This window comes from Bos taurus, chromosome 13 (genome assembly GCF_002263795.3).
Source record: "Bos taurus isolate L1 Dominette 01449 registration number 42190680 breed Hereford chromosome 13, ARS-UCD2.0, whole genome shotgun sequence".
Lineage (NCBI taxonomy): Eukaryota > Metazoa > Chordata > Mammalia > Artiodactyla > Bovidae > Bos > Bos taurus.
Window position 1 is genome coordinate 9,671,062 of NC_037340.1, and position 27,589 is coordinate 9,698,650.

Here is a 27,589-nt window from a genome sequence, read left to right on the forward strand (position 1 = left end):
TGAATGAAAGAAATTTTACTTCTTTGAAATGTAACTGTGGCCATCAAGAATTATCTGTGTAACACTTCAAATTAAATGCATTTTCCACTTCTGCTATTATATCTCTGCTGCTGCTAAGTCACTTCAGTCATGTCCGACTCTATACAACCCCATAGACGGCAGCCCCTAATCTTCATTAATAATTAACACTTTGAGAAATGGTATATTGAATAAATCTGGCTAGGAAGTTGCAAATCTTGACTGAGTCCCTTTGCTTACAGACCATCCTCTAAATACACGCTGTCCTGATATGCAGGAAACACTTAGGAAGTATGAACTAGGAATTCTCCAGTTTGGCTAATACAAAATGAGATAAAAACAAAACAAAAATCACAAAAATTTAATTCAGCAGAAATTTCTTTCTCGATTCCAATGTATAAGCAATTGGATTAGGTGCCATGGGAGACAAAAGAACACAGATGTTTTTATCTTTGTAGGATTTATGATCTAGAGGTGGGCCTATGGAAAACAGATAGTTTACGAGTTACTAGGCTGTGGGAATTGATGGTAAAAATAGCTAATACTTAGCCTTGGAATACGGAATGAAACAGGGCAAAGGCTAACAGAGTTTTGCCAAGAGAACCCACTGATCATAGCAAACACCCCCTTCCAACAACACAAGAGAAGACTCTACACATGGACATCACCAGATGGTCAACACCGAAATCAGATTGATTATAGTCTTTGCAGCCAAAGATGGAGAAGCTCTATACAGTCAGCAAAAACAAGACCGGGAGCTGACTGTGGCTCAGAACTCCTTATTGCCAAATTCAGACTTAAATTGAAGAAAGTAGGGAAAACCACTAGACCATTCAAGGTATGACCTAAATCAAATTCCTTATGATTATACAGTGGAAGTGAGAATTAGATTTAAGGAATTAGATCTGATAGAGTGCCTGATGGACTATGGACTGAAGTTCATGACATTGTACAGGAGACAGGGATCAAGACCATCCCCATGGAAAAGAAATGAAAAAAAGCAAAATGGGTGTCTGGGGAGGCCTTACAAATAGCTGTGAAAAGAAGAGAAGTGAAAGCAAAGGAGAAAAGGAAAGATATACCCACTTGAATGGAGAGTTCCAAAGAATAGCAAGGAGAGATAAGAAAGCCTTCCTCAGTGATCCTTGCAAAGAAATAGAGGAAAACAACAGAATGGGAAAGACTAGAAATCTCTTCAAGAAAATTAGAGCTACCAAGGGAACATTTCATGCAAAGATGGGCTCGATAAAGGACAGAAATGGTATGGACATAATAGAAGCTGAAGATATTAAGAAGAGGTGGCAAGAATACACAGAAGAACTATACAAAAAAGATCTTCATGACCCAGATAATCACAATGGTGTGATCACTCACCTAGAGCCAGACATCCTGGAATGTGAAGTCAAGTGGGCCTTAGAAAGCATCACTATGAACAAAGCTAGTGGAGGTGATGGAATTCCAGTTGAGCTATTCCAAATCCTGAAAGATGATGCTGTGAAAGTGCTATACTCAATATGCCAGCAAATTTGGAAAACTCAGCAGTGGCCACAGGACTGGAAAAGGTCAGTTTTCATTCCAATCCTAAAGAAAGGCAATGCCAAAGAATACTCAAACTACTGCACAATTGTACTCATCTCACACGTTAGTAAAGTAATGCTCAAAATTCTCCAAGCCAGGCTTCAGCAATATGTGAACCATGAAATTCCAGATGTTCAAGCTGGTTTTAGAAAAGGCAGAGGAACCAGAGATCAAATTGCCAACATCTGTTGGATCATCAAAAAAGCAAGAGAATTCCAGAAAAATATCTATTTCTGCTTTATTGACTATGCCAAAGCTTTTGACTGTGGATCGCAATAAACTGTGGAAAATTCTGAAAGAGATGGGCATATCAGACCACCTGACCTGCCTCTTGAGAAACCTATATGCAGGTCAGGAAGCAACAGTTAGAACTGGACATGGAACAACAGACTGCTTCCAAATCGGGAAAGGAGTATGTCAAGGCTGTATTTTGTCACCCTGCTTATTTAACTTATATACAGAGTACATCATGAGAAATGCTGGGCTGGATGAAGCACAAGCTGGAATCAAGATTGCTGGGAGAAATATCAATAACCTCAGATATGCAGATGACACCACCCTTATGGCAGAAAGTGAAGAGGAACTAAAAAGCCTCTTGATGAAAGTGAAAGAGGAGAGTGAAAAAGTTGGCTTAAAGCTCAACATTCAGAAAATGAAGATCATGGCATCTGGTCCTATCACTTCATGGGAAATAGATGGGGAAACAGTGTTAGACTTTATCTTTTTGGGCTCCAAAATCACTGCAGATGGTGATTGCAGCCATGAAATTAAAAGATGCTTACTCCTTGGAAGGAAAGTTATGACCAACCTAGATAGCATATTGAAAAGCAGAGACATTACTTTGCCAACAAAGGTCCATCTAGTCAAGGCTATGGTTTTTCCTTTGGTCATGTATGGATGTGAGAGTTGGACTGTGAAGAAAGCTGAGCGCCAAAGAATTGATGCCTTTGAACTGTGGTGTTGGAGAAGACTCTTGAGAGTCCCTTGGACCAACCAGTCCATCCTAAAGGAGATCAGTCCTGGGTGTTCTTTGAAAGGACTGATGCTAAAGCTGAAACTCCAATACTTTGGCCACCTGATGCAAAGAGTTGGCTCATTGGAAAAGACTCTGATGCTGGGAGGGATTGGGGGCAGGAGGAGAAGGGGACGACAGAGGATGAGATGGCTGGATGGCATCAATGACTCAATGGACGTGAGTTTGAGTGAACTCCGGGAATTGGTGATGGACAGGGAGGCCTGGCATGCTGTGATTCATGGGGTCACAAAGAGTCAGACACGACTGAGCGACTGAACTGAACTTAGTGTTAAATGATGTTTCAGTAGCTGTCCTAGTGTTTTATTTTATATTATCTCATTTAATCCTCACAATAACTCTGTAGGAGGCACTATTTTTATTTCACTTTATAGCTGATGAACTTGAAACCCAGGAATATTAGGTAATTTCTCCAGGAACACATACATGGTGAATGTGTAGGTGGAGGAGCCAGTATACATATCTAAGCCTAAAGGCCCTTAGAGTCTATACTCAGAAGGCAGTGAAAATAAGGTACCAAAGAGAACATTATTCATTCAAATTTGGGTGGAGCAGATGTTACAGTGCCTCAGCTTGGCCTGGAAGTATAAGTGTGAACAGAGATGGAGAAAAGCATTGCTTCCAGGACCGAGGCAGGAGGAAGGAAGCTAAAGGAAGCCACAGGAAATAAGGAAGAGCCAAGCGTTGCCATGCATGTAGTTGGCAGCATGAGCGAAACAGGGCTGGTGAAACTGAGAAGCGTGGTTGGAACCAGATATTGTCGGCCTTGAGTGTTACTCCAAAGATGTAGACTTTTCTCATTAGACAGAGAACGGTTGTCTAGTAGTTGTGAATTAGCTGCGAGCAGTGTTTTAATACTGATTTGACAGCTACATGTAAAGGGAATTGGTGTCAGAAGTGGGAAGAAGAATAGGACAGTCGGGAAACCAAAAAACCCAGGAAGTGAATGGTGCTGAGAGTTGGGATTTGGGTGCAATGATGTGAGTGGAGGAGAAGAAATATGGAAATAGGACAGGATTTGGCACTGGCTGGATATGAGGAACGTATAAGGAGAGGAGATGAAAACATATAACAGTTCAGAAAAACAAATAAGCCATTCAGCAGGCAGAGGAAGCATACGTCTGGGTCCTGTCAAAGGGACTTACTGTAGAAGGTGAGATGAGAGGGGTTAAGTAGGAATGGAGCAGCAGTAGGTAGGGATACTTGAAAGTACATGGTTAAAGGCATGGGTTTCCATGTGTTGCAAACAAGCACGTTTCCTGGTGCAGGGCAAGGGTTGGATGGTGTGTCAGCCTACAATAAAATGGTGATGCCTGCATTTCTTAGGTATTTCAGGTAAGCTTACACACCTTTAATAAATGCAGAAAATGTGACATTTAAAATCTGTGATTTTTATTTTTTTTATGAATTGAAGTGAGCAAAGTGACCATATATAACTTTTATAAGTGAAACATTATTGCATATATATTTTGTTATAAAATATGTAATAATTTTTTAAAGGAAATATAAACCCTAGCTATTAAATTGTGCTCTAAAGTATATACTTTATTCCTAATTAAGCATGATAATATAAGTCAATGGAAAGTCATGATTTAATACTCTTTTCTACTAAATGTTTTCTTTAGCTCGATTTTTTTGTTAGTCAAATTAGCGAATAGTGGTATTTCTAGCTTTCATATGAGTTTTTCTTTTTCTTATTTTTTAACAGATGATGATAATGAAGAAGAAGATGTTGACATGAAAGAAGATTCAGGTATTAATGTTTTTATTCTTAGGGGATAGACAAGGATCATTTGTTGTTGATGTACACCTTATATCTTCCAAAGAAAGACAAAATAAGGCTAAAATAATAGAAATGTACACTCAAGGTTACAAAATAAGAAAGTGGTCATTCTAACTCATAGCTAATATGTGTATGTGTGGGTGGGTGTGTGGGTGTGTGTTAGTCACTCAGTTATGTCCAACTATTTGTGACCCCATGGACTATAGCCCACTGGGCTCCTCTGTCCATGGGATTCTTCAGGCAAGAATACAGGAGTGGGTTGCCATTTCCTTCTCCAGGGGATCTTCCTGACCCAGGGATCGAACCCGGGTCTACTGCTTTGCAGGTGGATTCTTTACCATCGGAGCCACCATGGAAGCCCCACTCATAACTAATAAAGTTACTGTATTTAACCATTAAACTTGACTTCGAGCTGAGAGCTAAGGTAAAATTGGACCATGATGTCGTTACTGGAACTGTATAACAAGTCACCCCCAAAACTTAGTGGCTAAAGCACCCACATATATGCTGAAATATTCTGTAGGTCGGAAATTCACAGCAGGACTGATTTGATAATACTCCTTCACAGAATCTGAGGCCTCAACAGGAAGACTCACCAGCTGGGGGTTAGAATCACCAGAAGATTTGTTCACTCGTATATGTCTGGCTGGTGGGGTTTCATAGGTAGCTCAGTGGTAAAGAATCTGCTTGCCAAGCAGGAGACCTGGGTTCGATCCCTGGGTTGGGAAGATACCTTGGAGGAGAAAATAGCAACCCAGTCCAGTATTCTTGTTTGGGAAATCCCGTGGACAGAGGAGTTTGATGGGCTACAGTCCATGGGGTCACAATGAGTCGGATGTGACTTAGGGACTAAACAGCAGCAGCAATACGTCTGGCTGGTGATTGACAGGCCTGGCACCTGAGACCTTGGCTGGGGCAGTTTTCTGAAACACCTGTGCATGGCCTCCTTCTGTGTTCTGGGCTCCTTCCAGTGGCCAGTTTCCTTTCGGTTTCTCTAGAGAGTGAGCGAGCCAAACACATTTCTATCTTAAGACTCATCCTCAAGAATCCCATAGAATTATTTCCACCACGCTCTTTTCTTTGGAATGGTTCTTCTCAAGCCCACCCAGCCTCAGAGAAGCAGAGAATAGATTCAGTTTCCTGATGGGAATCAGTGACGGTCTTATAGCAGGTAGGACCTGAAAAATGGCTGAGGGATTCTTTGGGAAATGCATTTTGTACATGTGATATATTGTTCTCGTTATCAGAAAGTGAGATACATGCCTGCCCCTCAAATAAAAGACCAGTGTTTGATGAGAGAAATCTAGTGGTTAAAAACACTGGTTCTGACCTAAGGTCAAGATGAGCTTGATAATGAATACATCAATCATTTGGCCTGGATTCAATCCTAGCTCCTCCACTTAAAGACTTTGGATTAGAGTTTTCTCTGTTAGCCTCAGTTTACACTTCTGATGGCAATAACTCTTACCATACAGTCTTGTTCGGGGGACTGAATGAGATATCATACCTGAAATGTTCCTTGAACACTTGGTGATCACTTTGTTTACTCAACGTATCTGACAGATATTAGAAAGTACAGGGCTCAGTTCTATGGGAGGAGAGCCCCGTGTTTCTCACTATGGCGTCACGCTGCTCTAGACGCAAGATGGGGCCTGTTTTCAGAACTGAAATACATATCTTAGAGACCTTCATTTTGTGTGACCTCCTATTGCTGCCGGGACTCCCTACAAATCACTGGCAACTTGGTTCCGAGCAGCTCCACAAACAGGGAGCTCTTTAAACTGTGCAGCAGACAGTCTCATTGGGCAGGGTTTGGTTAAGACCGTCCTTCTTGTGAAGTTCAATCTCTGTCACTCACCTGACCTCCCACTTTCCCATAGAGGAATAATATCAGTTCTTTTCGGTAGTAACAGTTCCCTGGAACATTGACCTGACGTTCTATCCACTCTTGTACCTCTGGTCTCCCCAGGGCCATGGATTCAGGGGGCATGGTACGCAGAGGGAGGGTCTCAAAGTCAGGATGGAATGGAGGAGGGGGAGGAGGGACAAGACAGTGGCTCTCGGCTCCCTACCTGGGGCCCCCTTGGCAGTCCGGTTGTTGTATAACATGGGAAGCTTTCTAAGGAAAGTTCTTGTCTCTGTTTGTGAAAGAAAACTCAAAGCATCAGGGAGTTAACTTCTCTGGAGTACCTCTCAGCCAAGGTTGGGCAGGAGATGGTTGATCAATACCATTGCGGGATGCATCTGAGGCATGTCCTAGGCCAGCACTGCCCAGTGGAAATCTAACAGGAGCCTCAAATGGAAGCCTGATAATTCAGATAATTGCAGATTTTCTTTTAGTCACCTTGAAAAAGGTAAAAATAAACAAGTGAAATTAACATTGTATGTAACGTATCAAAAATATTATCATTTCCACATAAGTAATATAAAAATTGGTCAGATATTTTGCATTCTTTATTTTTCCATACTAAGTTTTCAAAATTTGTGTGTATGTCAATGTGTGGCAAAACCAATACAATATTGTAAAGTAAAAAAAATAATAATAAAATTTGTGTGTATTTCACATGCACATTTTAAATCAGACTATTCACATTTCCAGTATCATTGGCAATATGTAATATTAGACAGAGGGATTCAATACTATCACCCAGAGGCTCCTGATAGAAATGAATTGTCCACAGCTGAACTTTCTCATTAATACACTTATTGGTTGCCCTCTCTTTCTGGTCCTACTTCCTTGCTCCCCTCTGCTGCTTCCTGGGACAATCTCAAATTAATACTTGCACTCAAACGTTTGTCTCTTTGTTTTCTGAGAAAATTCAACTTAAGACAAGGACTCTGCTTCCCTTTTGTAAAACATAAAGCCCAAGGCAAAATTTCAATTAAAATATCAATTACTATTCCTTGGAAGGAAAGTTATGACCAACCTAGATAGCATATTCAAAAGCAGAGACATTACTTTGCCAATAAATGTTCATCCAGTCAAGGCTATAGTTTTTCCTGTGGTCATGTGTGGATATGAGAGTTGGACTGTGAAGAAGGCTGAGCGCCGAAGAATTGATGCTTTTGAACTGTGGTGTTGGAGAAGACTCTTGAGAGTCCCTTGGACTGCAAGGAGATCCAACCAGTCCATTCTGAAAGAGATCAGCCCTGGGATTTGGAGGGAATGATGCTGAAGCTAAAACTCCAGTACTTTGGCCACCTCATGCGAAGAGCTGACTCATTGAAAAAGACTGATGCTGGGAGGGATTAGGGGCAGGAGGAGAAGGGGACGACAGAGGATGAGATGGCTGGATGGCATCACTGACTCGATGGACATGAGTCTGAGTGAACTCCGGGAGTTTGTGATAGACAGGGAGGCCTGGCATGCTGCGATTCATGGGGTCGCAAAGAGACACGACTGAGAGACTGAACTGAACTGACTGATACCCAGGATAGCTTATTATTTAAAGAACCATAGATTGAAAAAACTGGTCAGTTCACTTCAGTTGCTCAGTCATGGATGACTCTTTGTGACCCCATGGACTACAGCATGCCAGGCCTCCCTGTCCATCAACTCCCATACTTTATTCAAACTCATGTCCATTGAGTTGGTGATGCCATCCAACCAACTCATCCTCTGTCGTCCCCTTCTCCTCCCACCTTCAATCTTTCCCAGCATCAGGGTTTTTTCAAATGAGTCAGTTCTTTGCATCAGGTGGCCAAAGTATTGGAGTTTCAGCTTCAGCATCAGTCCTTCCAATGAATAGTCAGGACTGACTTCCTCTAGGATGGACTGGTTGGATCTCCTTGCAGTCCAAGGGACTCTCGAGAGTCTTCTCCAGCGCCACAGTTCAAAAGCATCAATTCTTCAGTGCTCAGCTTTCTTTATAGTCCAACTCTGCCATCCCTACATGACCACTGGAAAAACCATAGCCTTGACTAGATGGACCTTTGTCAGCTAAGTAATGTCTCTGCTTTTTAATATGCTGTCTAGGTTGGCCATAACTTTTCTTCCAAGGAGAAAGTGTCTTTTAATGTCATGGCTGCAGTCACCATCTGCAGTGATTTTGGAGCCCAAAAAATAGTCTGTCACTGTTTCCACTGTTTCCCCATCTATTTGCCATGAAGTGATGGGACCAGATGCCATGATCTTAGTTTTATGAATGTTGAGTTTTAAGCCAGCTTTTTTACTGTCCTCTTTCACTGTCATCAAGAGGCTCTTTAGTTCTTCCTCACTTTCTGCCATAAGGGTGGTGTCATCTGCATAACTGAGGTTATTGATATTTCTCCTGGCAATCTTGATTCCAGCTTGTGATTGATCCAGCCTGGCGTTTCTCATGATGTACTCTGCATAGAAGTTAAATAAGCAGGGTGACAATATACAGCCTTGATGTACTCCTTTTCCTGTTTGGAACCAGTCTCTTGTTCCATGTCCAGTTCTAACTGTTGCTTCCTGACCTGCATATAGGTTTCTCAAGAGGCAGGTCAGATGGTCTGGTATGCCCACCTCTTTCAGAACTTTCCACAGTTTGTGGTGATCCACACAGTCAAAGGTTTTGGCATAGTCAGTAAAGTAGAAGTGTTTTTCTGGAACTCTTGCTTTTTTTATAACCCAACGGTTTTTGGTAATTTGATCTCTGGTTTCTCTGTCTTTTCTAAAACCTGCTTGAACACCTGGAAGTTCACGGATCACGTACTGTTAAAGTCTGGCTTGGAGAATTTTGAGCATTACTTTGCTAGCGTGTGAGATGAGTGCAATTTTACAGTAGTTTGAGCATTCTTTAGCATTGCCTTTCATTGGGATTAGAATGAAAGCTGACCTTTTCCAGTTCTGTGGCCACTGCTGAGTTTTCCAAATTGCTGGCATATTGAGTGAAGCACCTTCACCACATCATCTTTTAGGATTTGAAATAGCTCAACTGGAATTCCATCATCTCCACCAGCTTTCTTTGTAGTGATGCTTCCTAAAGACCACTTGACTTCACTTTCCAGGATATCTGGCTCTAGGTGAGTGATCAATCACCATGTGATTATCTGGGTCATGAAGATCTTTTCTGTATAGTTCTTCTTGCCACCTCTTCTTAATATCTTCCGCTTCTGTTAGGTCCATACCATTTCTGTCCTTTATCAAGCCCATCTTTGCATGAAATGTTCCCTTGGTATCTCTAATTTTCCTGAAGAGATCTCTAGTCTTTCCCATTCTATTCTTTTCCTCTATTCTTTGCACTGATCCCTGAGGAAGGCTTTCTTATCTCTCCTTGCTATTATTTGGAACTCTGCATTCAAGTGCATGTATCTTTCCTTTTCTCATTTGCTTTTCACTTTTCTTCTTTTCACAGCTATTTGTAAGGGCTCCTCAGAGAGCCATTTTGCCTTTTTGCATTTCTTTTTCTTGGGGATTGTCTTGATCCCTGTCTCCTGTACAATGTCATGAACCTCAGTCCATAGTTCATCAGGCACTCTATCTATCAGATTTAGGCCCTTAACTCTATTTCTCACTTTCACTGTATAATCGTAAGGGATTTGATTTAGGTCATACCTGAATGGTCTAGTGGTTTTCCCTACTGCTTTCAATTTAAGTCTGAATTTGGCAATAAGGAGTTCATGATCTGAGCCACAGTCAGCTCCCAGTCTTGTTTTTGATGACTGTATAGAGTTTCTCCATCTTTGGCTGCAAAGAATATAATCAATCTGATATTGGTGTTGACCATCTAGTGATGTCCCTGTGTAGAGTCTTTTCTTCTGTTTTTGGAAGAGGGTGTTTGCTATGACCAGTGTGTTTTCTTGGCAAAACTCTGTTAGCCTTTGCCTGCTTCATTCTGTACTCCAAGGTCAAATTTGCCTGTTATTCCAGGTGTTACTTGACTTCCTACTTATGCATTCCAGTCCCCTATAATGAAAAGGACATCTTTTTGGGATGTTAGTTCTAGAAGGTCTTATAGGTCTTCATAGAACCATTCAACTTCAGCTTCTTCAGTGTTACTGGTCAGGACTTGGATAACCATGATATTGAGTGGTTTGCCTTGGAAATGAATAGAGATCATTCTGTCGTTTTTGAGATTGCATCCAAGTACTGCACTTCGGACTCTTTTGTTGACCATGATGGCTACTCCATTCCTTCTAAGGGGTTCTTGCCCACAGTAGTCGATATAATGGTCATCTGAGTTAAATTCACCCATTCCAGTCCATTTTAGTTCACTGATTCCTAAAATGTCAATGTTCACTCTTGCCATCTTCTGTTTGACCACTTCCAATTTGCCTTGATTCATGGACCTAACATTCCAGGTTCCTATGCAATATTGCTCTTTACAGCATCGGACTTTGCTTCTATCACCAGTCACATCTACACCTGGGTGTTATTTTTGCTTTGGCACTGTCTCTTCATTCTTTCTAGAGTTATTTCCCCACTGATCTCCAGTAGCATATTGGGCACCTACTGACCTGGGGAGTTCATCTTTCAGTATCCTATCTTTTTGCCTTTTCATACTGTTCACCCTGTCTTAAATTCCATGAATTTAGCATTAATGCTTGTACTTCACATGGAATATCCTTGGATGTCCTTGGACTATCCTTCATCCATAGGGAGCACTGCCCTTTCAGCCAGATAGTTTAAGGCCCTTATCTTGCTAAGGATCACTTGCCCTAAGTGATGTAAATACACATTTCTAGGCAAAGGGGGGCTGGCTTCTTAATAAGGTGCTACTTGCTATCTGAACCACAGAGTGAGTTCAAGGAAATCATTAACGCTAACACAGAACCCATAAGGTTGGAGTTAGCATTTGGGGTTTAGGGGCCTTAAGTGAATCATCATTTCTGATATTAGTCCTGCCAAGTTTTCTGGGATTTATCTCTAGCAGTTGGATGCAGCCATTGATGTCACACTCAGTGGTCCAAGGACACTTAGTCACTCAGGCAGAATGGGCTTGGGAAGCTGCTCTCTGTTCCTAATATCTGAGTGCTGAAATCATGGGGGATTTTGTGCAAGATGGGTTCATGAAGGGCCAGCTGGCCTTGCCAAGTATTTGTGAGCAGGCTTACTTCTGTTCAGTCTCATGCTCTGGTGTGCTGGTGTCTGAGAAGAGTCTGATCGAGCCTCCTAAGACCATTAACAGCTAGCCTTCCCTGAGCCCTGCATCGCCTCTTCTTCTCATACAAGAAGTAGTGCTGGAAGGATTTTTAAGAATGCAGTTGACACTAGTGAAGGCCTGTTTGTGTGAACCAACCAGTCAACAAATGCTAGTAAATGCTAGTAAAAAATAATATGAATATCAAAAACCAGTGAGGTGCCGGGAAATGTACTCTCTGGTTGGGGGTGGGGGAGCCCCAATTTGGAGAGTTTGCAGATTTCTTTGGTATAAATAGTATTGTTCAAACTGCCAAACATTAGCCAATGAATGTAGGGGTGGAGGGGAGAGAGGTCCAACCAGCTAGTGCAGGCTGACTCAGCTCAGATCAGTCCAATCATCCCTTTGCTGAGCAGGATTTTAATTGAGCTGTTCCTTGTGTTATTGCTCAATATACATGAACTCACTTAGGATATCCAACGTCTCAAAGAGATGGGGAATGTTATTATCCAATGCTTAGGGGGAATAATATCAGATGGTGTCAGATAGAGTCATCCTAAGAGAGGCTCTGCCCCTCTTCAAGGTGGTAGAAATAGACTAACTTAAATGCCTAGGATCCTGTTTAAGTCATTTAATCCTAGCATAGTAAATATTTCCCCATGTCCTTCCACTTCCAAGACCATGCACTCTTGAAATGGACCCCAACCTGAGCCCAGGGACAGAAAATCAGCAGCCACCTCTGGCAGGTCCGCCACCCAAGAGCCAGAGCCCAGTTGAGTTCCTTGGGGACAAAGCCATGCTTATGGCAACACCCCAGAGGTTCAGCCTCTGCTGCAAACAGAGGCAACAGAGACAAGCTGACCCAGTGTTAAGGAGAAGCGAGGGGTGCTATTGGGGAAGGTCCTCTAGCTTTCCCAGGCTAAGAGGGAGAGGAAAACGTGAGCACAGAGGCCATATGTAGCAGTCACTTTCAGTCGAGTGTCTCCGTGGGTGTTGTGAAATACTGTGTCATAGACTAGAGGTCCCCAACCCCCGGGCCATGGACCAGTACCAGCCTGTGGCCTGTTAGGATCTGAGCCTCACGGCAGAAAGTAAGTAGCTGGGGAAGGAGACAAGCTTCCTCTATACTCTCCATTGCACACATTACCCCTGACCATACACCTCTCAAGTCTGTGGAAAAACTGTTTTCCATGGAACCAGTTCCTGGCCCCCAGAAGACTGGGGACCCTTGACATAAATGGCTGCTCATAACTAACATGCATCTATGCCCACTGGTGACCCCAGGAGTGCCCTACAGCTTCTTCAAAAAGGAAGCACCAGTGCATTTACAGTTTATAAATAGCTCAAAATGTGGACACAGAGATGTCTTTTTAAATCTCACCCATTCCCCAAGAACTCCCATTTAGGTGGGTAATCATGAATTCATAATTTAATTCTTAAGTCACTTTCTGGAAATGCTGGTTTGGAGCTGAATTCCCAGCACTGGAAACTCTCCTCTTGGTCCCGGTTGCACACAATGCATTTCGGCACAAGGGAGGGTGAGAGGCTTCTCCCAGGGATATTGCAAGTGGTGCTCTGCTCATTTTATGAATCCTTTTGAAGCCAGCATCTGTGCCCAGTGAGCTGTTTCAAGCATCTCATTTCTATTTTTGCTGAACCCGTTCTGAAAGGTCAATATCTACCCACACCTGGTGACAGAAATTTGGGAGAGTTGCTAATGTAGTCATTGGCGACATTTTTCACCCTGGTCGTGGTAATGACCTTGGATGTGACTGCCTTGCAACCACAGAAGGCCTAACCTAGTGCCCAAACCCCTTTATAGTCCATAATGCCAAAGTTTTTAATAGCACATCTATCAAATGCATTTTTCTGTTCTGTTCTTTTTATAATAAATGGGAAAAGAAAAATGAGTCACCATAACTCTATTGTATAGAGTCCTGGCATAGGTAATAGTTGCTAAGAGAGTGAGAATTAGGCACAAACCCCATTATGTCTTGGTCTCAAAGAAAGGCCTGGGTGATAAGGATATAAAAAAGAATTTGAAATGAAATTCTCCAGGCACTGCTGGACACCAATGACACAAGAGAGGATTACGAAAGACAAATGCCCTTTCTCATGGAACCTACCGTCTCAAGGTGGAGGATGGTATAGGAGGGAGACAAATAATAAATAAACAAGGGAGCAAGATAATTTCAGTTACACCAGGTGATGTGTCTGTGACAGATTTTCCTTGTGACCCTTCAGATTAAGTAGTCAGGAAAAGCCTTCCCTGGGAGTTGAATGTGACTCCATGTTAAAAGATGGGAATGGGGTAGGCATATGAATGTGTGCGTCAGGAAAAAGGAAGAGCAGCAAGGGTAAAGGTCATGAGGCAAGAACAAGCCTAGAAAAGAAAGAAGGGAACTAATAGTCTGAAGCCAAAGACAAATGGGAGACGGGGCTCATGCGGTAGGTGGAACCCAAGTGACTTGTTCTCCTGGCCCATGAGACTGGATTTGGATCTTATTCTTAAGAGCTGCTGCTGCTAAGTCGCTTCAGTCTTGTCCTACTCTGTGAGACCCCATAGACTGCAGCCCACCAGGCTCCCCCGTCCCTGGGATTCTCCAGGCAAGAACACTGGAGTGGGTTGCCATTTCCTTCTCCAATGCATGAAAGTGAAAAGTGAAAGTGAAGCCGCTCAGTCGTATCTGACTCATAGCGACCCCATCGACTGCAGCCTACCAGGCTCCTCCGTACATGGGATTTTCCAGCCAAGAGTACTGGAATGGAGTGCCATTGCCTTCTCCGATTCTAAGAGCAGTGGTTTCTAAACAAGGAAACAGGGTGATCTGGTGACATGGGAGGGAGGTTTAAAAGGGAGGGGATATATGTATACCTATGGCTGATTCATGTTGAGGTTTGACAGAAAACAAAAAAATTCTGTAAAGCAATTATCCTTCAATTAAAAAAAATAAAGTTTTTTTAAAAAGAAAAAAAAAAAGATAACTGGCTGCTATGTGCAGAATAGATTATAGGAAGATGAGAGAGCTAGGAGTTAGAATCCAAAAGGTTATCGTAGTAACCCAGGTAAAAGATACTGCTGGTTTGGACTTGGGTGGTGGCTGCAGAGAACGAGCACAGTAGATGGACGTCGGCTATATCTTGGAGCAGAGGTAATAGGACACATTATGATGGAATTGCTTTACTGGAGAAGTAATTGAAGAGAAATATTAAGGATAATATCGCAGTTTGGGGTTTAAATTCCTGGGTAGATAAGTCACACTCTCCCTTGAGAGGTGGGATACTGCAGAGAGAACAGATTTGCAGACGTCAGTGTACTGTTCCAGCTGCGTTGTTTGAAATGCCTCATGGCATTATTTATATAAGGGAGCAGAGTAAAGGGGAATCACTAGGTTGGGAAGAGTGGAGTACAGGTACTTCCCAGCCCTGAAAAGGCAACAGGGTGGTGGTAGTTTCAGGACCTAGAAGACAGGGAGGGCCATGAGGAGAGGGTTGGTTGGTAGGAACTGTGACCTTAGATTTAGGAAGATAACTAGTCCTTGAAGACTACTGGCAGCCTAGGAAATAAATGCCCGGGGCTCCCCATTGGCTGCATATAATAGGAAGCCAGAGAGATGGGGACTTCATTGGTACCACCTATAGAGACCAGTGTCCCAAAGCCGGAGGGAGGAAGGGTGGAAAGCGGACCTGGAGGGGCCAGTGGACGAAATCCAAAATAAGATGCCATGTGAACAACTGAAGACATAAGCTTTGAGAAATAAAGAGGCCAGAGCTGCAGATATAATGTTTAACAAAGTATCCCATATCCAAATGGGATGAATTCGAAAGAGTTTTCCTAAAACTGTCTTTAGAATCTGTCATCAGCCTCCTTGGCAGGAGGAGCATTGAGAAAAGTGGGAAACACAGGAATTTAATCAGGGGCATATGGAAATTGTTTAGAATCTGGATTGGTAAAGAAATCTGTTAAATAGAAGGAGAATAATTTCATCCCCCATCCCATTCCCCCCAAATGAGATGACTTTACAGCTCATCTAGCCAAACTTTGAGGGCTAAAATGAAACTGCAAAATGACATCTGTCAGTTAATCCATGAAGTTTTAAATCAAACTCTCCTAGAAAATAATCAGAATAATTTGGAGTTGCCTAATGGAGAATTTTTTAATTTAAAAAGCGCTCTTATGGTTTCACATTCTTGTGAATCATTAATGATGGCAACAACAACAATAACAAAATGGTTATGCCTAAGCTCTAAGTCGTCAAGTTCATGTTCATTGGAGAAGCCCAGATTTTTGCCAGAATTTAGCTCAGCCATAATGTCAGGTGAACCTACAGTTAAGCTTCATTCTATGTGTGGATTTAGTAAGAAAAATGTATTTTTAAACATCATGATAATTTTGAACCCGTAATGGGAGATTTTTAAATAAAAATGTACTAAATCTATGTGCTTCCAGAGGGGTTAGAGCCAAAAGACCACTCTCCACCCCACAAGAAGAGCAAAGCAAAGAAGCCAGAAGGCTCCAAAGACTCCAGCGAGGGTAAGTCCAGTTCTTTGTCTCTTAAAAAAAAAAATACACCATGAAAAGAAATTTCTGTTTAATTTGTAAATTATGTGTATGCTCTCATATTCAGGTATTTCTAAGTGTTCAAGAATCACTGGGAAATTCTTTATCCTTTATCCTTTCTCCCCTGAATGTGAGAGTGAAATAGCAGATTCAGGTTTGAATCATTTTAAGGTAAAGACCAAATGTAGAAAATCATTTTCTCGGTGTAATGTATTTTCCATTCCTGCCAAGTGTGGATACTGCTTACCACTTCAGTGTTCTGAAATCACATAAGGGTGAAGGTCCAGATCTCTACGTGAAGAGTTGCAAAGTAGCTGTTGTCTTATTGGGATCTTTTTTTTTTTTTTTTTCTTATGAATACATTTGGATCCAGAACAAAACCTCAGGAATGAGTGATAGAAACATTTCCTGTCTTTACTGTTCTCTTTTCCTTTCTGGAAACCAACATATCTTCACATTTATGCATTGGGTGGTATGCCCAAAGGGGCTGTTTTATGAAGAAATGATCCATAGTAACTCTGGGTGCAGAGTGAGGGAGTAACAGTAGAAATAGTGGGTATAAAGTGCCTAGCACAGGTCCGCTTTCCATCAGTGGTGGCTATTCTAGTAAATATCACAAGCAGGACCATGATATGGTACACATTGTCCTAATTCATTGAAAGGTCATGGAAAGCTTAGAATCATTCAAAGAGAACACTTAGAACCAAGGAGAAGGCCAGCATCTCTAACTGGCAGGAGGTGGTTAAGCTTTATCTGATTGGGAGAGTAGCCAGGGCTCCACCTCCTACTGAAATTAGGTCATTCCCTGGATAATCTCTTAAAACCATGATTGGGAGATGAATTAGAAGCAGAACAGCAGTCTCCTTTCCCTGGAGAGGCTCCCCCTCACTGAAAGGTTCCTGTCACAGGTGTGACCCAGGTCAGAGGTGGTTTTCCAGAGCCTGGGGGTCACTTGGGAGCATACACTGCAAAAGTCATCTTGATTAACAGGGGAATTCTTCTGAGTTATTCCTGCAAATATGTGAAAACTTGTGTACTTGCTAAATAATTTGCTTTGTTTAGGAGCAGCATCTCATAATCCCAATATGACTCAATAATATATCTTCACCTCACCCAAATATACCATCCCAGAATCTGCCCTGAGTCACAAAAGTGCCGTCCCTGTGGATGTGCTACCAGGACCTTTCGGTCCATAGCATCGCGGTGAAATGTACATGCTAGTCCTTCTACGGAGACATGGGAATGTCTTCAGAAATAGAAAGCTGCTGGGAAAGGAGTGAGGGAGGGAGCAGAGTCTGACGTGCTAGTGGTAGGTGGTCACATGATGGGGGCGCTCGTCACTTGGCAGTGCTTCTATTTGGACAAAAGGAACCATGTCCCCAATTCAGGTGTTACGTTGCTGCCTGTGCCTCACTTCCTCCCATGATTCAGAGAGTCCTGATCATTCTCTCCTGCTGGATATGCAAAGGGACTGGGTAGAAGGGGTATGTGGGTCACGACCCTTCTCTGCAATCTTCCTGCCTTAGAGTTATCCATCATTTTCCAACTTGGTCATCTCTCTAATTTTTTTTTTCTATTAACTTGTGTTGGTTTTATTGAGTTCAGAAAATTACCTAGTTATATTCAGACCAAATAGATGCTTACATTGATGTGTTGAAACTTCAGAATCATTTGTACACGTATGCATTCATTATTATCTGGATTTCCTTATTCTATGTGCAGAAAAATGCTTCTACTGATTTTTTTTTTCTCAAAAATAATATCATTACTCCTATTGTTTTTCAGTCGCTCAGTCATGTCCTGCTCTTTGCGACCCCATGGACTGCAGCACGCCAGGGTTCCCTGTCCTTCACTATCTCCTGGAGTTTGCTCCAACTCATGACCACTGAGTCGATGATGCTATCCAACCATCTTATTCTCTGTCACTCCCTTCTCTTCCTGCCCTTCTCCTGAGATAAATTATTTGAGATTTCTTTCCACAACCATCCTAGTGATCTCTTGCACAATAGAGTAGGTCAGGAATGTTCCTCAAACTTGCTCTCGTTGGCTCCTCTCTTTGTGACATGTGCTCCTGGTATTTTCTCTTAGAGATCACTCAGCTGTCCTCCCCATCGCTTGACCTCTCACTTCTCTCCTACCTTTGGGTTCCCTGCTCTGCTTCCAACCCTGACAGGTACTACTAATCACCTTGGCTCACCTTGTAGTATAAAGACAGGGCCATGCAGAGTGGAGTTAGAATACAAATTCACCTGGATTTTCTAGCATTTAAAACCATAATAGCTGTATTTTGATCCAGAAGAAGAATCTTGAGCGCATATGGTCACATTTTCTCTCTCTACAAAACTGTTTTTAAAATAGACTGCAAATGGTTCTTTATCTTGCCCAAGACCATGCAGTTTGTTAATGTCAGAATCTCTTTTTTTTCCTTTCTGGAAGCAGCACAGTGTCTCTAATCTTTTTCCCTTTCCCTCTTCTGGAAATTAGAACTCATTTTGTTGAAGGAAGAAATGTGGCCATCATTACAGCTTTGAGTGACTGAATATTACAAATATTTAAGTGTTTAACTTTAAATATTTAACTAAACATTAAACATCAAATTTTAAAAATCAAACATTTCCTAAAATTATTTGCATGTTTTATACTGTGGACTTTTGGATATAGAGTTTTATTTTCATTATTCTGATTGAAATATCATGGACCATAGTATACTTTGATTTGACCCACTGCAATGCAATGCCAATAATGAAATAATTAGTGATTTCAAACCACTAATTGGCATCTGATATAAATGGTGATGCTATCCATAAACCAGCACATCATAAGCATATGGAAAAAAACCCTGGTTAATACCCATTCCATCAGTTCCAACTCCCAATAATTTAGGCCAGTTTCATTTCTTACATAATGTTTAATTGAGAGAATATCAATACAAAAAACTTACCACCTTCAATAAAACATGCTTTTCTCAACTCTTTCCTCTGTCTTTCACAAGCAGATTCTCTAGTGATGGTCTCTCAGGGTTTGTTTGTCTGAAAGATATTATTTTGCATTTTTAAGGTGATTTTGCTGGGTAAAAATTCAAGGTTGCTGGTGATTTTCTTGCAGTGTTTTAGAGATATTTTCCCATAGTCCTATCAATTCTGTAGTTGTTAAGAATTCATTTTTCAGTCTAATTATTGTATATTTTTAGGTTATTTGTCTTTTCTTTCCAGCTGTCTTGACAGTCTGTCCTTTAGCTTCAGTGCTCCTCGGTTTCACTGTGATGTGCCTCAGTGTGGGTTTCTCTTTATTCTTCTTATGATTTGCTGAGCTTCTTGGACATGAAAATGGGCCTCTTTCATTAGTTCTGAAATTTTTTCACCTATTATCTTGCCAAATGTTAGCTCTCCAGTACTTTCTATTCTTTCTTTGCCCTTCATGACTCTTACCCTACACTGAATTTTTTCCTGTGTCACTGTCTCTCCTTGATGGTTTGTTCTCCAAGTTTGTCATCCAATTTCCTAATTTTTATTCAACTTTCTTTAATCTGGTGTTTAACTGTTTGCTGAGTTTCTCATTTCAGTTATTATGGTTTTCCTTCTTAAAAGTTTTATTTGGTTCCTTTTTAAATATACCTGATCAATCTTTATTTAGTTAACACAGAAAGTGTCTTTTAAGATAATCTGTATCTGTATCTGAAATTTCAATATCTCCACTCTGTATGTCAAATTCTACAGTTTATGTTTTCTGTAGACTCATGCCTGCGGTTATTTCCTTGTTTATTTTGTCTTTTTTATTGACATGTACATTGGATTTTTTTGTGGGAATTTTTTGAAGTTGAAATAAAAGCTTATTTATTTATATTTTGTTTTCTGCAATGCCTGAAGATACTGCCAATTTAGGAATACCTTAAACTACATATTTGGCTTAAAGTTTTATTTTTTGTTTCATTTGCTATTTGTCTTTAAGCCCATGTCAGCACATACATAAAGTTAGAAAATCTCAACAGAGACTTCTTTCTTCCTTTTTTCTTCCCCAACCACTGCTAAAACTGAAACAGGCAAATTTCCCACTGTTTCATAACAAAGTACTCTCTTCCATGTCTTTCACTTTATATGTGTAGTTCATTCAAACCCTGGTCTGTTGTCCAGTTGCTAAGACATGTCTGACTCTTTGCAACCCCATGGACTGCACCAGGCTCCTCTGTCCTCTGGTTTTTCCTAGAGTTTGCTCAAATTCATGTCCATTGAGTCAGTGATGCTATCTAACCATGTCATCCTCTGCCACCCCTTTCTCCTTTTGCCTTCAATCTTTCCCAGCATCAGGGTCTTTTTCTTTGCGTTAGTTAGTTAAAGCTTTGCATTAAGTGGTTGAAGCTTCAGCTTCAGCATCCATCCTTTCAATGAATATTCAGAACTGATTTCCTTTGGATGGACTCATTGGATCTCCTTGCAGTCCAAGGGACTCTCAAGAGTCTTCTCCAACACCATAATTTGAAAGCATCAATTCTTCAGTGCTCAGCCTTCTTTATGGTCCAGCTCTCACACCCTTACATGACTATTGGAAAAACCATACTTTTCAGTATACAGACCTTTGTTGGCAAAGTGATATCTCTGCTTTTTAATATGCTGTCTAGGTTTGTCATAGTTTTCCTTCCAAGCAACAATCATCTTTTAATTTCATGGGTACAGTCACCATCCACAGTGATTTTGGACCCCATGAAAATATTAATGAAATCTGTCACTACTTCCATTTCTAGTTCTGGCCCAAGTTTCTCAGTATTTCTGTGATCACTACCATCATCTGGGAACTTGATAGAAGTACAGATTCTCAGGCCCCACCCAGACCTACTGAATCAGAAACTCTGAGGTAGGATCCAGTAATTCATGTTTTTGAGAGCCCTCTTGGTATTCCAGTGCATGCTCAAGTCTGAGAACCATGGTTCTAGGATCTAGACCATCTGAGATTGGTAGATGCCTCAAAGCAAACAATAATTCCGGTGCTTGCTTACAAATCTTGATTCAATATTGTTCATCATTTCTGGCTTCTTAGAAGTTCATTATAAAAGAACCAGCTGAGCCATGTATTCCAAGAATCAGATGGATAGGTAGGGCAATAAATAGATTAGAAGATGATAGATAGATAGGTAAGTAGGTAGAAGATGATACATAAACAGTAGATAGTATATGCATGCAAGGAGAAGGCGATGGCACCCCACTCCAGTACTCTTGCCTGGAAAATCCCATGGATGGAGGAGCCTGGTAGGCTGCAGTCCATGGGGTCGCTGAGGGTCGGACACGACTGAGCGACTTCACTTTCACTTTTCACTTTCATGCATTAGAGAAGGAAATGGCAACCAACTCCAGTGTTCTTGCCTAGAGAATCCCAGGGACAGGGGAGCCTGGTGGCTGCCGTCTATGGGGTCACACAGAGTCGGACATGACTAAAGAGACTTAGCAGCAGCAGCGTATGCATGCAAATATGCATATAAAATACGTATCTACATAGCTATGTATATATTCATATGTGCGCAGCTGTGTGCTCAGTTGTTCAGTCATGGCCGACTCTTTGCAACCCTATGGGCTGTAGTCCACCAGACTCCTTTGTCCATGGGATTCTCCAGTCAACAATACTGGAGTAGGTTGCCATTTCCTCCTCCAGGGCATCTTCCCGACCCAGGGATTGAACCTGAGTCTCCTTGGTCTCCTGCATTGACAGGCAGATTCTTTACCACTGAGCCACCTGGGAAGCCCCAAGTATGTCCATACATATCCACAGATACAATACGGTCTGGAAAGATATATATATATATATATAGATATATATATAGATATATATAGATCTCTCTCAAAGTGACCTCAGAAATCAACTGGAGGAGTGGAGAAGGGGGAGGGGTAGACTTTGGAGAGTTTAATATTCAGCTTTCTAAATTTATGTGTAATTGAAATATATATGAATACATACGTATATATGTAAATAGAAAGATTTACTTCATCTTGATAAAAAAAGCATTTTCATTAAAAACTAAAGAGACTTTAGGCTTCTAAAATTCAGTAGAAAGCTCAGAACAGTAATTTTCTCCATACATTCATCTCCAGAGCCTTCAGTGATTTTTGGTACTGAATGTTATTGTTCCATCATATTTTTTACACTAGCACTTTGACTCTCGCTGCACAATTGCCTCAACATAGAATATTCAGCAAACCTGCATGTGATGCCCATTCTTCAGGAGCCCAAGCCCTGGCAATGCTAAATCAAGCAGCCCGATACTGCACTTTAAAATATTAATGATCTCTTTTGTCAGATGAAATTAGATGTGGAAACATTTTGCAAACTAGGAAGTACTCGACAAGTTTTGAAGGATCTAATGTTGCTATTAGAAGCATTATTATTGTTTTTACTAAAATAAAGTTTTCTGAATATATGACCCATGGGTGGAATGCACTTTGTATTCCCTGAGAGGCAGCATTTTCTCTCTGCCCTCTTATTTTCTCTGCATATGAAAATATCATGTGACAAACTGTTTTGTGAGTGGCTGGACAGAACAAACATTCTCTCTTTCAGGATGCCACGAAGCACTTCATGCATTATATTCATAAGCATGATCTTTAATTTAATTTTTTTGACAAGTGCACTGAAGGGTAAAATCAGGCAGTCATAATTTTGACTTTGCCATCGCTCAAACGAGCTCAATGATTGACCAGATTTTAAAACTAAAATAAGAAAGAAAAAAGCAGGAATGAGGAAAAGCAACTTTCTCATGAAGGAAAGCTTTGTTTTTTATCCTCTAGACCTTAAAATACTACGAATTAAAGCAAAATGTGAATTTCCATGGTAAAATTCAGAATAGAAGAAAAGCCTGTGTCACCATCTTGCTTTAATTATACTCTACGTTCTGCTTAATTTCAGGGCTGCTCTGAGCTATCTCCCTGCCACAGGTTAGAAGGACCCAAGGGTTTGTTTTATTTTTAGTCGTGCTCTCCACATTCACCCGTTAAACAGAACTGAGGTTAGGACCGTGGAGTCCTGTTTCAGCCAGCCCTAGGATTCTGAATGCGGCTTAGAGGATGTGACTATTAAGGTATTTTCCACGGGGAGAAGGCTGAACCTACCTGCAGAGTAGCCACAGTCCTGTGGGACCCAGGATGGCTCACGTGTGCCTGTTGTCCTTGACTCTGTTGGCGCCTGTTCCCTTTCACTGTTGGAGGTGTCCTGGCTGGGTGAAAACACATGGACCCACCTACTCATAGAGACAAACAATTCAGCCTGAATGTGGACAGAGCTCTCAGGGCCCAAGTTCTGCTTCCCTACTTGGGCAGATTTTCTAACTAAAAGGCAGCTTCTTCATATTAAATGGTCAGTAAAAACATATTAAATGGTCTGTGTGGTGAGATTTCAACAAGATGATCTCTAAAAGCCACCAGGCCCAATCTCTGCACATAGGGGCCAGTCAGTACAAGTGTATTGAATTTGAAATAGGAAGAGCCCCCTGCCATCCAAAATTCACCTGCCTTATTTATTAACGTGTGAAAGTCCTCTTAACATGAACAAAATTGTTCTGCAAACAGAGACAAGGCTTTCAAATGCATCAACTGGATCTCAGTCTCTGACTTACGGAACACGGGGTGCCCAAGAATTTGCATTTCTAGTAATTCCCCAGATGGGGCTGGTCCCCTGGCCCAGTACTCCACTTTGAGAATCTCTGCCGGGGCATTGTGGCTCACTGTGAGAATGCTGGCTTTTTCTCTGAATGAAGGGAGAGTGGAACTTCTAAGGCCGTGAAGGGACCCGATCTTACATTTTAAAGGCAGTCTTCGGATTGCTGTGTTGATCAAGAACAGTAGGGCACTAAGGGCAGAAGCATGGAGACAGTGGTTTGGAACAGGAGATACGGTGGCTTGTTCCAGGTAGCAGTGAAGGGACAGAGGGAGGCCTGATCTGACCGTGGACCTATCTGAAAGGTAAAGCCAGCAGAGTTCACTGACATGGGATATGGGATATGGGATATGGGATATGGGACCTATCTGAAAGGTAAAGCCAGCAGAGTTCACTGGCATGGGATATGGGACCCGAGAAAAAGAGAGGTTCAGAGGTGAATCTTTTTATCTTCTCTGCAACTACTAAATCCAGAATAGAAGTCCTACCCTGCTTATACTTAATTCAGCTTTCTGGGGAGGAAAAAAAAAAAAAGAGTCTTCCCATGCATGTCCTCCATCCTGTCTGGCCAGCTAGTTTTTGCCCCCACCCCAACCCCACCTTCCCTGGCGGCTCAACAAGTAAAGAATCCGCCTGCAATACGGGAGACCTGGGTTCAGTCCCTTGGTCAGAAAGATCCCCTGGAGAGGAGGAGGATTTTAAAACTAAAATCCAGGATCCCCTGGAGTGGGAGGCAACCCACTCCAGTATTCTTGCCTGGAGAATCTCATGGACCAGAGGAGCCTGGCAGGCTACAGTCCATGGGATCGCAAAAAGTCCGACATGGCTGAGGGACGAACACCGTCATGCTGTCACAGTATCTTTAAGTCTTATAGGTGTCTGTGAGTAATTCAGGCCAAATGTGTTTCACTATTTGTCTATTTTGATTTCCAAAACTGAGGGTCAAGAATAGCATCATTCAGGTGCATTTGTCTTTCTTGAGTCGAAAACTCAGACCCCAGGTTTATAGAGCTACATGAGTTGTTTATTTATTTGTTTATTTTTGATTCTGGCACCATGCCGATAGGACATTTGACAGTTTGTAATATTGTACATTGATTTTTCATCAGAGAAAAGTTTTGTTTTGTCTTTAAGGAGAAATATTGCATTTGAACAGATCAGATTTTCGCATTAGGATTTCGCCATTATATTTCAAACTTTCAGTTTTCTGGTGTAACTAAGCTGTGCTTTCCTACTGTCCTGGAAAGAGCCTGAAAGCTGTCCGCCTCCTCTAGAGTCACCCAGACGTGCGCCACACTCTCCTAATGCCTTGCTGCGCTCCCCTGACTCCTGTCACTTTGGAGCCATCAGAGGCAGTCTTTGAGCAGGTTTGCCAAGTATAGTAAAAAGAATGTTTTTCTTCTTGAACCATCTGAAAACAAGTTGCAGATCCGGTGTCCCAACTGCCCCCATGCCTGCCAGTGTCACTGCGTATTTTCTACGTACGTGGCCAGTGACCCTACACGAGCACAATAAAAAAGATCAAAAGCAGAAGACGAGCATGGATACTACCTTTAATTTTCAGACCCCATTTACTATGCTATGCTATGCTAAGTCACTTCAGTCGTGTCCGACTCTGTGCGACCCCATAGATGGCAGCCCACCAGGCTCCCCCATGCCTGGGATTCTCCAGGCAAGAACACTGGAGTGAGTTGCCATTTCCTTCTCCAATGCATGAAAGTGAAAAGTGAAAGTGAAGTCACTCAGTCATGTCCGATTCTTAGCGACCCCATGGATTGCAGCCTTTTTAAGTGTCACCAATCTCGGTAATGTCCTTTGTTTTATTCTGTTGTCGCGTCCCCACTACCTCTGGTTTGGAAGAGTTCCAGAGCCGTCTTGCAGTTTGACTAACTTTGATCCTTTGGATGCTTGCAGGCCGGTCACGTTGTAGGATGTTTCCAGTTTGGTTTTGTCTGATGATTTCTCATGACTGGATTCAAGTCATGCCTCTTTGCAGAGTGTTCGCTGAAATGATGTCGTGTTCTCATGGCTGATTTGGAAAAAGTCGCCCTTGATTCCAATTCAGTCCATTACCAATAATGTTCCCTTTGACTATTTGACGAAAATGGTATCTCTAGGACTCCTCAACTGTACAGATACTCTCTTTTCCATTTGTAGTTAATGCATATCTTGTTGTGGGGATGGTGGTTGAAACTAGGTCACTATCCTGTCCTTCATCGGTCTTACAAATTATTAATTTATTTGCTTATGCCATATGGACTCATAGTTTTCTATTCTACTCAATGGATTATAATCCGTTACCATCAGGGACCCCTTCGGGGTGGCTTCTGTGTTCTTTTAACATGCACACATCGTGTTTGAGCTCTTCCTTGCTTCCCAACTTAAGCAGATACTCAAGCTTATTTTATATCTTCCCTGCCCCAGCCCTGACAGCAGTCATTTCTCCAAGGAGCTATGGTTCCATTTAATGGACAACAGTATTTAGAAACCAAATCTGGGTGCTAGATATGTGGACCACAAGTTGACAAACATGATCTAAAATAGGATGACCTGATGATTGTGATGGTTAAATACGAGGACCAAGCTGGCAGGATCAAGGCTCCTCGATGACTTCTTCCAGTTGCCAGAATGGTCTTCCCATAGACCTTCTATTACACCTGTGACCAAGAAAATAAATTGCCCAACTTTGGTTAAACCATCCGACATACAACCCAGCATGGTTATAGAAGAGTAGTTCCATAGATAGTAGTGTTTTGGAAAGCAGGAGGTCACTGGTGATCAAGATACTACAAAAGGACAACTGTTCTGGGTTGATTATTGAGCAGCTGTCTAAGCCAGTTTGACCAGACTTCCTAAGCAGCCGTGGTTACCCATCAGGACCATCTGGGGAGATTTTCAAATGCCCATTCCTGTGTCCCACCCCAGACTAGTGAAGTTCAACCTCTGACCGTAGAGCTGTATTTGTTTAAGCACCTTGGTTGAACCTAGTTTGCAGTCAAGGTTGAGAATCACAGGGTTAAGTGCCCTGCTTCCTAGGAATCTGGCTCAGCCCCCTTCATTCTCTCAACCCCAAGAGTAATCATCTGGCCTATTGACTGTGCACTTGAGGGAGTGGCATGAACACTTACAGACCATTGAGGGGCCAGTGAGTGAAGCCATAAGTGTGTACCTATTCTGTTCTGGACACTGTTCTAAGCACGTCACATTGATGATCTCATTCTACCTTTATAACTATACTATTGAGCATATGCTGTAATAGCCCTTTTTTACAGGTGAGGAGACTGAGGCATAGAGAAGCAACCACTTTGCAGAATGTCCCTTGGCTAGGACCTCTGGGAATTTAGGTCTAGAAATAAGGTAGCTTGATACCAGACCATAAGCCAGTGCTTCTCAAACTTTGGGTTTAGAGCCTAAAGTGCTTTGGGTTCTCAATGGGTTTTTGGTTTCAGAATCACCTGGAGACTATGCAGAAAAACACTGAGGCCCAGGCTCATTGAAAGAGGGGAAGGAGCGAGCCTCTTAAGTTTTTCCCAAGGGCTCCTTCATACCACAAGAAAACTGCAAGAGAAGAGAGCATGATGGCTAGAGAAAGGTCCAAAACAGAGGAGACGGGCAAATAGGAAAGAACCCAAGGGCCCCGGTTATGGGGAGGTTGACGTTAAGCGTGAGTGTGGACTGAGGGCCATATTAGGAAGAACTCGAAAACAAGCGGTTTCGACATTTGCTTTCCTTAGTGTCAAGCAGCCACGTGGGCCTTTTTTTCACCAGCAAAGTGACACATGCTCCTTGGGTGACCTCAATATGTAACACAAAGTGATGCTCTCTGTACTAAAACTATGTCCCCAAACATCGACCTGACAGAGTTTTTCACTAAGACATTTTTTATTTAAAAGTCATGGCATAATGCATTTGGTGGAGTGGAGTCACATGGTCAG

At 41.9% G+C, this 27,589-nt stretch overlaps 1 protein-coding gene across 3 annotated transcripts in view; it reads left to right on the top strand.

Annotated features, from left to right (window-relative positions):
• Positions 1-27,589, top strand: part of MACROD2 (mono-ADP ribosylhydrolase 2) — a 2,330,645-nt gene that overhangs the window by 2,118,469 nt on the left and 184,587 nt on the right. For all 3 annotated transcript variants that reach the window (XR_009496772.1, XM_025000233.2, NM_001105029.1), the window contains 2 exon segments: positions 4,338-4,382; positions 15,909-15,992. Coding sequence is in view for 2 of the 3 variants with exons in the window: in XM_025000233.2 (XP_024856001.1) it covers positions 4,338-4,382; positions 15,909-15,992 (129 nt within the window). In the remaining variant the exon portion in view is untranslated.